The 13713-nt window shown below is 37.9% G+C and overlaps 2 protein-coding genes and 1 pseudogene across 2 annotated transcripts; all 3 read left to right on the forward strand.

Annotated features, from left to right (window-relative positions):
* Positions 1-440: 440 nt before the first annotated feature.
* On the forward strand, positions 441-2116 carry LOC149392215 (xanthotoxin 5-hydroxylase CYP82C4 pseudogene; annotated as a pseudogene).
* Positions 2117-5028: 2912 nt separating this feature from the next.
* LOC149392216 (strychnine-10-hydroxylase-like) lies at positions 5029-8499 on the forward strand. Its single transcript, XM_089619374.1, has 3 exons — positions 5029-5823; positions 6609-7077; positions 7630-8499. The coding sequence occupies exons 1-3, from the start codon at positions 5315-5317 to the stop codon at positions 8239-8241; spliced, it is 1590 nt and encodes a 529-aa protein (XP_089475500.1). The 5' UTR covers positions 5029-5314; the 3' UTR covers positions 8242-8499.
* Positions 8500-8804: 305 nt separating this feature from the next.
* On the forward strand, positions 8805-11076 carry LOC149392217 (strychnine-10-hydroxylase-like). Its single transcript, XM_089619375.1, has 2 exons — positions 8805-9807; positions 10290-11076. Exons 1-2 carry the CDS (start codon positions 8845-8847, stop codon positions 10896-10898), a joined length of 1572 nt encoding a protein of 523 aa, XP_089475501.1. The 5' UTR covers positions 8805-8844; the 3' UTR covers positions 10899-11076.
* The last annotated feature ends 2637 nt before the right edge of the window (positions 11077-13713 follow it).

A 13713-nucleotide genomic window follows, 5' to 3' on the forward strand; every position in this document is an offset into this window, starting at 1 on the left:
ATATGTATTAAGTGTTCAATTGATGTATAAATTCTTTCACTGAATTGTATAATCATTAGCGAATAGTTCTCAAGACTACACTAGACTATATATATTCCAATAATATAGTGCACAGCTTAATAAAATTGCCGGAATAAAATTAAATAACGACACTACTAACTACTAAAGTTGACTTGCCGGAATAAAAAATCCAAGGAAATGAGAAGCGTATAGCATGCAATTGAAGTAGATATGTACCACCAACCGTGGTATGACACACAAGCCATGCCTCGTGCCATCACACACACATACAAGCATGCTCTCCAAATCTACGTAGAATGGCCAGTATACAACTGTATAAATACAGTCTCAAATTCAAAACTTAGAAGAAGAAGAAGAAACACAATTATAAATACTCCTAATTAACAACAATAACATATCCAGCCCGGTTGTTGATCAAGATGGCGATATCTTCTATAGCAATAGCAATCTCGTTTCTCCTCACCCTATACTACGCATTGGTGCTAGGAAAAAAGAAGAAGACGACGGGGAAGGGGATACAATGGGCACCTGAGCCGGCGGGAGCGTGGCCGGTGATAGGGCACCTCCACCTGGTGAGCGGTAAAGACCAGCTTCTGTATCGGACGCTCGGAAAGATGGCTGAGTCGTACGGAGCGGTGTTCAACATGCGTTTAGGTAGCCAGCGAGCCATCGTGGTCAACAGCTGGGAAGTGGCAAAAGAGTGCTTCACCACCAACGACATGGCCCTGGCGTCCCGACCCACCACCGTGGCAGCCAAGCTCATGGGCTATAACTACGCCGTCTTCGGGTTTGCCCCTTACACTCCCTTCTGGCGTGACATGCGCAAACTCGCCACCCTTGAGCTCCTCTCCAACCGCCGCCTCGACCTCCTCAAGCACGTCCGCATCTCCGAGATCGACGCCGGAATTCGTGACCTCTACCGTGCCTCCTCTGTCTCCGGCTCCGGCGCCGTCCTCAACCTCAGCAAGTGCCTTGAGGAGATGACCCTCAACATGGTCACCAGGCTCGTCGCCGGCAAGCGCTTCTTTGGCTCTGCCGAGCTCGACGACGACGTCACCAGACGAGGCAAGCTTGCCATCTCTGAGTTTTTTCGCCTCATCGGCATGTTCGTCGTCTCCGACGCCTTCCCCTTCCTCGGATGGATCGACTGGCAGGGCCACGAGAAGGCCATGAAGAAGACCGCCAAGGAGCTCGACGGAATACTCGTCGCCTGGCTCGAGCAGCACCGCCGCACGAGATCTTTAGATTCTAATAATAAGCAGAGAAAGGATGACGACGATAAGGATTTCATCGACGTCATGTTGTCACTTCAGGAGAAAGGAAGCCTTTCCAACTTTCAGTACGACGAGGACACCAGCATCAAGTCCACATGCCTGGTACGTACGCTATATATACATATATTCATTCTTAAAGTATTATTCTAAAGTACTGTTCGTAGCATTAATAATGAATTCTACGCGCGCAGGCTCTCATCTTGGGAGGAAGTGACACGATCGCAGGCACAATGACATGGGTGATCTCTTTGCTCCTAAACAACCCTGAGACGATGAAGAGGGTCCAAGAAGAGCTGGACGCTCAAGTAGGCAAAGACCACTTAGTGGAAGACTCAGACGTGAGAAACCTGGTGTACCTCCAAGCAGTGGTCAAAGAGACGCTCCGTCTCTACCCGGCGGGCCCGCTATTGGGGCCCAGGGAGGCCCAAGAGGATTGCACCGTGGCTGGCTACCACGTGCCAGCTGGCACGCGCCTCGTGGTCAACGTGTGGAAGATCCAACGAGACCCGAGGGTGTGGTCGAACGCAGAGGCATTCCAACCCGAGAGGTTCCTCAGCACGCACGCGCACGTGGAGGCGAGAGGGCAATTCGAGCTCATGCCTTTTGGATTTGGACGACGCTCGTGCCCAGGCTCATCCCTCGCTCTCCAGGTCCTTCACTTGGGCCTGGCCCGTCTTTTTCAGGCCTTCCATATCAGCAACCCATCTGATCAGCCCATCGACATGATTGAGAGCCCTGGCTTGACTCTTCCCAAAGCAACTCCTCTACACCTTCGTCTCACCCCTCGCCTCTCCCCAAAACTCTACTCGACTGCCGCCTGAATACAATCAATTATAATAATATTAATAATGTTCCGCTCCGCGTGTGCTAGGGACTCCATCATCGTGAGCGTGAGCTTATGATGTTTGAGAGTTTCACAGTTTTACATTTTATATCTAAGTTTATTTTAAAAATATCAATTTGGATGATTATAGTGCTTACTTCCGATCTTTTATTTCAACCTGCTAATGTTAAGTTATCAATACTATTTTGAATGATTTCATATTGTTGTTACATTAATTGACGATTTAATGTTGGTAAAATAGTTAAAGAATCGTGGAATATAATTTCGGATAGAATTGAACCTCGTTACAATTATTTTCTGGAAGCATCACAGCTTTTGTTGTAACAGATTGTGCGACAATTACGTTCCATTCACTTTAGAGCTTTTCTATTCCGAATTGAAGTAGGATTCCAGTGTGGATTGATAATATAATGGGCTAGGGCTCCTAATCCGACTTCAAGAATTGTTTCGACCTAATTTTCTCTATAAAAAGGTCAAAACCACACCGTCTTCACTCACGCTTTTTGAGATATTTATTAAAGTGATTTGCTAAGTTTAGAACGACCTGTATTCAAGCTTTTAATGTGTCTTTTACCTATGTTTTGTTGCATATATACGGGTGATTGTATTAGTAGCGCGAGGTTAGGTTTTCCATTAATATTTTTGAGAAACACGTTTAGAAGTCTAGGGAAAGATATTATGTGGGAATCGAGAAGATCTCGAGCTTAGGGGGAGCCTTAGTTTTTGTTGAAGAGGATATACGTAGGTTGGGTAGCTACTGAGGGACTCGTTGAGTGTAGTAAATCCTTATTATACCATGCTATCATAGTAATTGCTTTCCACTGGGCAAAAGCCCTCTAAATGTAGGCACGACTTGCTGAACTGGGTTGCTAATTCGGGTGTTCTTTTATCGTTCCGCAATTTATATCGTTTATCTTTCGGTTATCTAAATTGCAGCAACTTTCGCCTTTTTTGTTACAACATTTTTTGCCATAGTTGCGCAAAATAAAAAACTTCACCTATGTTACAGATGCAAATACATGAATTCATCAAAGTTTGAAATATATAGCTTATCTTCAAATAAAAATATATTTTGATCACATAGATACGCGTTCTTGAGTTTTGTAACTTGTAGCAAACCAAACTTCTTGTAAATATATGTCATGATGATAAAAAAAAAAATAATACTTGAAAGGTACCTAGTAATTTTTATAAATAAGTTTTTTTTTTCCTCCCCCGATTGATGTCTTATTATATCTAGAAATAAGCGGCCGTCCCAAACGGCAAATGAGTTTCGTAGTACCCAAAATTAAAGTTAAGGGAGGTGACTGTAAAAAAAAATTTATAATATTTGAGAACTTAGGGACCCCATTTAAAAAAGAAAAATCATATGAATTAGCTAGGTCACTTAAAATATCGGATTTACAATCTAGCCAACGTTTTAACTATGTTTAAAATTATATCACATTAGGTGACGTGACCTAATTAATCAGATAGTATTTTACTTAATTGTCTTTGATATTTACATACGTTAATATTGGTAAATATGCGTTAATTTTGGTAAATGGCTAATTTACCAAAATAAACGAAACATTAGCTATTTTCTTAAAATTAAGTTTGAAATTGACTAAATAGCTACGGCGCCCTTTAAAAAATAAGTTGAAAGTATTAAAAAACACATTTGAATAATTATTTAGGTTTTATTTACAATACCTAGATTCTATATGCAGACTATGAAAACATAAATTTTGCTGTAGGTATTAAAATAATAAGTGATTACTTTGTTACATGATAACTTTAAGAAATTTAGATATAAGTTCTATTATCAACGTATATTTGAGTGAGTGTCTCTAGTTTGAATAAATTATATAAACTAATTATCTCTTCTTTCAAATGAATAAAAAGAAATGCATAATTCCTAATCTTAATCGCTATTGTTTAATTAATGTATTAGCAGTGTAAAAGTCTCAACGACGCTATCATTTTGACACTAATCGTAATAAATAAAAATGCATCACATTCAAAGACAAAAACTACTATTTGTTTTCTCAAGTCTGAATGAATATATCACGCTACGGAAATGATTTTTGTCATGAGTGACGACTGACGACTGACGACTTCCCTCACCAAAAATGATAAATAGTAAAAACTGTTTAAAATGATTCCACTTGTCACATACTCAGTGGATCGTTAAAAGTCGGACCCGTGACAAATAACATTACTCTTGAAAGCATAAGTGAAAGGCGAATTTTATGTATGCGTCCAACATATAGAAGAACAAATAGTACATTGACAATTGAGGTTCTTTCAAATAAAGATGATATTTCATTTTTTTTTAACTTAATAGAGATAATAAAGATAGGCATTTATTAATCGTTGAATTTCTATATAATGATAAGATCAAGAGCATTCATAGTGCCGTGTACAACTCCCATAACTTCTTACTTGTGGTCTATATACGCCCTCATAAAAACAACTTTATCGCCCTATTGGTGAGAAAGGAAAGATCTTCATTTTTGTAATCCGGTTTTTAAGACAAAATGAAAAGAAAAAGACAAAAATTATGTCAAGTTTTATTATTTTTTTAATAATTCAATTTTTACATAATATCATCGTTTACATTGAACATTTAAGTACAAATTACAAAATCTAATATTCAAACGTCAACTCCCATAACTTCTTACTTGTGGTCTATATACGCCCTCATAAAAACAAGTTTATCGCGCTATTGGTGAGAAAGGAAATATCTTCATTTTTGTAATCCGGTTTTTAAGACAAAATGAAAAGAAAAAGACAAAAATTACGTCAAGTTTTATTATTTTTTTAATAATTCAATTTTTACATAATATCATCGTTTACATTGAACATTTAAGTACAAATTACAAAATCTAATATTCAAACGTCAATACTGCGTTTCCTAAAAATTAAAATATTGCTATCTCGCATAAATCACCTCAGATAATAATTTTGAATACTATTTTTACAATGTGTTTAGGATAAAAAAGTAGGTCTTTGCTTTTTTTTTTTTTTTTTGGCAAAACACAATAACTGTTCACCAAATTAATAACGTTAAATACAACATTTTCATGATCGAAAGCTTTAGTATATTTGTGATAGTTTGAGAAAACTATTTTTTGCTTGTTCTTTTCACATTTTCTCTTCTTTTATGCCTTAAATCTCTATCTCCAGTGATAATATGGAATCCATTGCTAGTACCCTCCATCCACTAGAGCTCACTGCCTTTGCTGGATTTCTTTCTTTGATATTCATTTTCTTCCTGATCCGAACGAGATCGTCCACATCAGCCACCGGAAAAAACCCTAAACTACCCCCAGAAGCTGCCGGAAAATGGCCAATAATCGGACATCTTCATCTTCTCGGAGGGTCCGATCAGCTTCCACACATAACCCTAGCAAAACTGGCAGACAAATACGGGCCGATATTCACCATCAACATCGGCGTTCGCCGATCTGTGGTGATAAGCAGCTCGGAGATAGCCCAAGAGTGCTTCACCACAAACGACTTGGCCGCCTCGGCACGGCCAAAACTCATCGGAGCAGAGATATTGGGATGGAACTACGCGAGCTTCAGCTTCTCGCCTTTCGATTCTTATTACCGCGAGATTCGCAAGATCGTGACAACGAATCTTCTCTCAAACCAACGCCTGGCTCAGCTCCGACACGTCCGAGAGGCTGAGGTCGAGAGGTTAGACATATATCGCCCCTGGACTTTTTTTTTACATATTTGATACTGTACATATATATATATAGGGACGAAGCCAGGATTTTCATTTAGGGGGCTAATTTGTAAAAAAAATTCAGTAGGAGCTAATTTGTAAATTTTAAAGGTAAAAAATTATAAAAAAAAATGAAAAGTGGATAAAAATACAAAAAAAAAAAATTGAGGGGCTAAAGCCCCCCTCAATTACAGCTGGCTTCGTGCATATATATATATATATATATATATATATATATATATATATATAGTACATATTAGGTGAATTTTTCGTTTATACATATACACCGACAAAACCATAGATTTAATTTAAAAGTAAAATGAAGAAAGAACCATTAAAATCGAATTAAAATTTTAAAATAAATTAGATTTTATATTATTTTTTCAATAAATTTGCTAGATTTGTAGAAGAAAATAAATAAAAATTTAAACGTTAATAAATATCGAATAAAGATTTTTTTTTTAAAAAAAATTAACAAATTATAATGATCTAATCGGTACAAAAAAGTTTTGTTTAACTATCACATATTCGATTTAGCTACTTGATTAAAAATCTTGAAACCTTATTTGCAATTCCATATGATTTATTTAGTTCAATATTGTATTTTTTATTATAAAAAAAAAAAAAAAAAAAAGGCTCGTCTTGAAATTATTTTTTCTTCCCTGCCGCCTGAAAAAAAAAAATTTTAATTTTAATATTCCATTTTTTTGTTATCAAATCTGCCTCATGACAATTTGTTTTGGCTCCGCTGTAGGTCGGTGAAAGATCTGTACAATCTGTGGAAAAAGAGGGAAGGAGATCAGGACTGGGTGTCTGTGGAGTTGAGCAAGTGGATCGGGGACTTGAGCCTGAACGTGATCCTCAGAGTCGTCGCCGGAAAGAGGTTTTCTTTCGGCGGCGACGGAGACGGAGGAGAAGAGGCGGCGCGGTTTCGAAGGGTTTCGAGGGAGTTTTTCCAGCTGACGGGTCAGTTCTTGGTCGGAGACGCTATTCCTTCGCTGAGGTGGTTGGATTTGGGAGGTCACGAGAAGGCCATGAAGAGGACTCTGAAGGAATTGAATGGTATCGCCGACGAGTGGCTCGAAGAACATCGCCGGAGGAGGAAAGAGTGTGGCAGAAATGAGGAGAAAGATTTCATGGATGTAATGATGACGATTCTCGAATCGTCTGACATTGACTTTGCCGGTTTGGATGCTGATTACATCAACAAAGCAACTTCCATGGTACGTAAATGTCTAATTAGTCATCAATCTCAATTAGTGCAAACTATATAACGACTTCTTAACTTTAGCTCTAGACATAAAAATTTAATTAATTTAATTTAGAGAATAATTTTTCTTTCCTCTTTTACACTTGTATTTTTATTTGAGCTTTTTCCTATTTTTTTATTTATTATTTTTTACAATTTTTCTTTCTACTTGTAATTTCTTTTATATAATGAGGTTTTTTTTTTTTTTTTTTTTTTTTTACTTTTATTGAAATTATTTACATTTGGATAATTTATTGTTTTCACTTCTTAATTTGTTGACATTTATTGAAAATGTCTACATTTAATAAAACTAAACTTAATTTTGACATTAAATATTTTTTTATGGAAAATGATTGTGGCCAATTTTAAAATAGAAACTAAACAGTGTAGCGCTTCAAAAAAAAAAAAAAAAAAAAAAACTTTGGGATGTGGATGATATTTTTCGCAAGGAACGCGACAAAGAGAAAATTGGCATGTTTTAGAGGAGCTCAATTTTGAAATTATTTTGCTATTGTCGTTTTTGCAGAGTATAATTACGTCAGGAGTTGACACCACAACTGTGTCGATAGTTTGGTCTCTATGTTTGGTGCTAACCAACCCAAATGTGCTGAAGAATCTACAAGAAGAATTGGACCTCCACGTAGGCAAGGATAGACTAGTCAACGAGTCTGACGTCATCAATTTGACTTACCTTCAAGCCATGGTCAAAGAGACTCTAAGGCTATACCCAGCCGCGCCACTCTCGGGTCCACGAGAGTTCTCAGAAGATTGCACCATAGGAGGCTACCATGTACCCAAAGGCACCAGATTGATCACCAATATCTGGAAGATCCAAACCGACCCGATTTCCTGGCCCGACCCATTGGCCTTCAGGCCCGAGAGGTTTTTGACGGCCCACAGAGACATGGACGTAAAGGGCCAGCATTTCGAGCTGATCCCATTTGGCGCTGGAAGAAGGGGTTGCCCCGGAATCACTTACGGCCTTCAGATGACGTGTTTGGTTCTGGCTTCTCTTTTGCAAGCCTTTGATGTCTCGGTCATTGGACACGTGGACATGACCGCTTCGTTTGGGCTCACCAATTCCAAAGCCACTCCTCTTGATGTTCTTATCAAACCACGTTTGAGCATGTCCTACTGAAATTGCTGTGAGCTTTTGTGGTTGCTTACTTGAAGTTACACACAATTGCTGAGAGCTAAAATAAATAAAAACATAAATAAATCACTGAAAGTGAAAATTTCAAGTGAAAATGATGTATTTTTAGTTACCACGTTGAATAAAATTTTATGGATGAGATAGCTTATAATTGGCTTGTTTGAGGAAATTATTTATGCTGCCCGTTGCATTGGACTTAAGTCAAACAACTGAGTTTCTTTTTTTACAATTGTATATTTATGGATGAGAGAGAAAATAAATAATTATTTCCTATGATATTATAAACTTTCGTAACTTTATTAAAGATTGAAATTCAGCGTCCGAATTGGAAAAAAAAAAAAAAAAATTCAGCGTCCGAATTGGAAAAAAAAAAAAATATATATATATATATATATATATATATAATTGTACGGACACAAGGACAAAAAAGAGACTTATGATCCCCTCTTACGACTTCTGAGTCTCAGTAAATGTAAGAGGTCCCACTAGCCACGTACAAGTTCTAATCGTGTAGTTCCATGTAAATCATCACCTCGTAACAGAGAAATTCAATACTTAGATTTTCTTCATAACAAAAAAGAACCATACATGGAACCAATGGAGAACTTTCTTACTGTTCTCAATCGCACCGCCATTGCTGGATCCATTTCCATAATCATATTCTCCTTCTTCTTTGTACGAGGGAGACTCTGTAGATCCCCGGTGGCCACCCTTAAACCACCACCGGAAGCCGCCGGAAAATGGCCGATAATCGGGCACCTCCATCTCTTCAGAGGCCGGTCTGGTCTGCTTCCTCACGTAGCCCTAGCGAAACTGGCCGACCGGCACGGACCGATCTTCAGCGTCCGAATCGGCGTCCACCGGAGCGTGGTGATAAGCAGCTCGGAGATGGCGAGGGAGTGCTACACCGTGAACGACGCAGCGGTGTCGAACCGCCCGAGGCTGATCGGCACCGATTGGCTGAGCTGGAACTACGCCAACCTCAGCTTCGCGCCGTACGGACCGTACTACCGCGAGATCCGCAAGGTCGCCGCGTCGGAGCTCCTCTCCAACCGGCGACTCGACCAGCTCCGCCACGTCAGGGAGTCCGAAGCCAAAGCCTTCGTTAAAGGCCTACACGATCTGTGGCTGGCGAGGCGGGGAGTGAGCGGCGGCCGCCACGTGGCGGCCGAGATGGGGAAGTGGATCGGTGACGTCAGCCTGAACGTGAGTACGAGGGTGGTGTTCGGGAAGAAGGCCGGCGGCGGGGACGGTAAGCTGAGGCGAGAGGCGATGAGGGAGTTTTTCCGGTTGACTGGGTTGTATTTGGTCGGAGACGCCGTGCCGTGGCTGAGGTGGCTGGATTTGGGAGGTCACGAGAAGGACATGAAGAGGACTCGGAAGGATTTGGAGGATATCGCGGAGGAGTGTATGGACGAGCATCGCCGGCGGAGGAATAAAAGACAAGATCATGGGCGTGAAAGGGACTTTATGGACGTGATGATGAACGTTCTTCAGTCCGCTGACCTTGCTGGATTTGATCCTGATCACGTCAACAAAGCTATATCCATGGTATGCAAAGTTCTCTTTAATTTTTGTTGATTATTAGAACCCCTTGGCCGTTAGATAGCTCCAACTAAGAACTCATAAAAGTATTAATAACCTAAACTAGAAAAGTATGAATCGACTATTAAATTTAGAATATGCATTTGAATGCGTAGTCGCGGCTATAGCCGTGACATTAGTCTCGACTTAGCTGCGAAAAATATCCCGGCTGAAGCCAGTAATTTATGTAGTGTACACGGGAAGTCAACTTGAGATTTTCGGGAGCATTTTTCAAAGCAACATAGCCTAGAATTTATAATTATGTCTATTAAGAAACTTCAAACTAAAAAAAGTACTTTGATTTCTTGAGTTTTATTTAATTCATCACCAACAAGAAAGAAAAGAAAGCCCTTTCGATGGATTGGTTGTTCACATCTAACATGTCGACAATTAGAAAAGATCATTCACATTATATTGAATTGAAATATAATGCAGTACTACATTTGCAGAATATTATAGTATCCGGCACGGACACCACCACGGTAACAATAGTTTGGACTCTATGTTTAATGCTACGCAACCCAAATGTGCTGAAGAATGTACAAGAAGAATTGGACCTCCACGTCGGAAAGGAAAGACTAGTCAACGAGTCTGACGTCAGCAACTTGACATACCTTCAAGCCGCGGTCAAAGAAACCCTAAGGCTGTACCCAGCTGCACCGCTTTCTGGTCCACGGGAATTCACAGAGGACTGTACCATAGGAGGCTACCATGTACCCAAAGGCACCGGATTGATCACCAATCTCTGGAAGATCCAAACCGACCCGAGGGTTTGGCCCGACCCATTGGAGTTCAGGCCCGAGCGGTTCTCGGAGAGTCATAATATTAAGGGAAAGAGTTTTGATATGATCCCATTTGGTGCTGGAAGAAGGTCTTGCCCTGGGATTGCTTACGGGCTTCAAGTGACTCATTTGGTTCTGGCTTCTCTTTTGCAAGCCTTTGATGTTTCGAGCGACGGAGCGGTGGACATGACCGCCACTTTCGGGCTCACGAACTCGAAAGCCACTCCGCTTCAAGTTCTTCTCAAGCCTCGTTTGTCTCCTTCTCTCTACGAGTAGTCAACTTTTCCTTATTATTATTATTATATATATATATATATATATATATATATATATATATATATTATCCAAAATAAAGCTACTTTTAGTCCAAAAAGGATTAATACGGAAAAATGTACCTTACTATGTAATTTTTAAGAAAAATTGTACGCATGCATGAACAATTTAATTTGGATGTCGCGGGAACTTCTCCATGTAGTCGTTAATTTAGTTGAAGCTCTAGCAAATTAACATACAAATTTTTTAAATAAATAACATAAGGTTTATTCTATTGTTAGTATTATCATTAGTTTTTGTACACTACAGTAGCATAATTTGGATAGGCCGATTGACCACTAATGAAATAACTATGAGTGACGTAATTTAAAAAGAAGATAAGTATGAGGATTTTCGCATAAATAAAAAATAAAAAAAGCTATTAAAAGTTAAAAGTAAAGTTGGATAGGAGATGAGTTGTTGTTGAATGTGATATTTATAGTAAAATAAAGTAAAAAATGGAATTGTCAATTGGAGAACACTTTATTTAAATTCATGCAATAGTATTACATTATTTGAATAAAGTGATCATTGGTAAAAGATCAATGTATTACAAGTTACAACAAGTCATATATGGTCGTATACATATATATATGTATATATATATATATATTGTGCGTATATAAGAATAGAGGAGAACTTATATCTTATATTTTTTTTCTTCATGTTTATCCAATTTAATTAAAACAATTCATCTTGTTTTTATTTTTATTTATTTATTAACAATGTATCTTTCGTACAAGAATAAAGTTATACAAATTTACTTAAAAAATAAAAGAAAGAATTATGTGATTAGACACGGCATTGACATCTTGTTTAAAAAACTATTCCACGGTAATAGTGTTGATGGCGTGTTTTAACTTTTAACTTTTAACTTTTAACTTTTAACTTTTAACTTTTAACTTTTAACTTTTAACTTTTAACTTCAACAACGATGGACATATCTGTGCGGTTATCATATCGTTGTTGACCACGTAAATAATCAACGTCTGTTATAGGTTTTTGTCGTTACTTTAGGTTAAGAAAAAAAATTTGAACAACTCTTCTAGGTGGTTTGTTCGATAGCTACGGCTAGAAAACTGACGCTAATCTACTATAAATACAGCCTGTGACGAAATATGTCTGATCATACATTCACTACAAATATAATAATAATGGCTTCTTCACTACTTCATTGTGATTTAAGATCATTAGTGATGATTCTGCCATTTACTATAGCACTGTTAGTAATATCCTATTATTATTGTATCAATAGAAAGTGGGTGGTTCAAAAGGGGAAAGCTACACCCCCAGAGGCCTCTGGAGGTTGGCCTATATTTGGCCATATTTTCTTGCTAAAAGGCCCAATGCCTTCCCACAAAACCCTAGGCGCGCTTGCGGATAAGTACGGCCCGATCTTCTCCATCCGAATCGGGTCCCACAAAGGTCTGGTGATAAGCAGCTCCGAGATTGCCAAGGAGTGTTTCACAACCAACGACTTGGCTTTGGCCTCGCGGCCGAGTTTGCTAGCTGCGAGAGTCACAAAAGTACTAAGTGTGCGTTTTATACTAGGCAGTAATAAAGGGAAAGAGATAGTCCACGTGGGACATGACTAGACTAGTAATAGACCAATAGGAAAGTAGAAAGAAATAGAGTGCCACGTAGACTATGCCTTAACACTTTTTAATATTTTTTCAAATTATTGTTAATATATTAACATAAGGTTTATTCTATTGTTAGTATTATTATTAGTTTTTGTACACTGCAGTAGTATAATTTGTTTAAATCTCTACATAATGTTCATATCAATCTATTATGAAATAAAAAGAAAATATTACTCTTACCTATCTTTTCCTTTACTTCACCCCTACACTATATATTTTCTACATCAACCGAGGCAACATAGCACCTGTAGAGAAACTCCGGATTGAATATTGAGATTTTAATAACATAAGAATAAAATAATAGCCATACTGTCTGTGTCTGGTAAATAGAAAAAGGGAAAATATCACATTTATACCCTGTGTTTTAATGAAATGTCGAGTTTAACCCTCGGTTTTCAAAAATGTCGAGTTCATACCCTCTGTTTAACTAAAATGACGAAATTATACCCTGAAATGAATAACAGCGTCACAAATCTCCATTTCATTGTTATTAACTCTTATATAAGAAAAACCAAATCAAATCTAAATCAGTGCCTTAACTTCCAAATTCTCAATTTTGAAATAAAAATAGCCTTAAATTGAAATTAAATAATAAAACTCATACCTCCTAAGAAATGACTTCATTCCGTGTTCGAATTGTAACTCTAAATTCTGGATTCTCTGTTCGAATATGCGATTTTGATGACTATCAACTATCGATGTTTACCCATTTGCCTCTTTCTGTATTCTTCACGATTAAGAGACTGTTGTTTATTTTTTAGTTTTTAAATAAATTACATATATGGCGCGAATGAATAAAGATAATTGGTGTTTATATATACATATTATAGTCAACGTCAATGAAAAGTCAATAAAAAGAATATTTGTGACACTGTTGTCTATTTCAGGGTATAATTTCGTCATTTTAGTTAAACATGAGGTATAATTTCGTCATTTTAGTTAAACAGAGGGTATGAACTCGACATTTTTTAAAACCGAGGGTTAAACTCGACATTTCACTAAAACACAGGGTATAAATGTGTTATTTTCCCATAGAAAAATATATTAGTTAAGATTTTAAATAATACCCACCGAACATTTAAGAGATTTGTAACTAACTAGGCCACTTTAAACATGTGATTTTGGATCTAGCCTAT

The sequence above is a fragment of the Urtica dioica genome, chromosome 7, assembly GCF_054948205.1.
Source record: "Urtica dioica subsp. dioica isolate 48M chromosome 7, U.dioica_male_clone48M_v1_H2, whole genome shotgun sequence".
NCBI classification, from domain to species: Eukaryota; Viridiplantae; Streptophyta; class Magnoliopsida; order Rosales; family Urticaceae; genus Urtica; species Urtica dioica.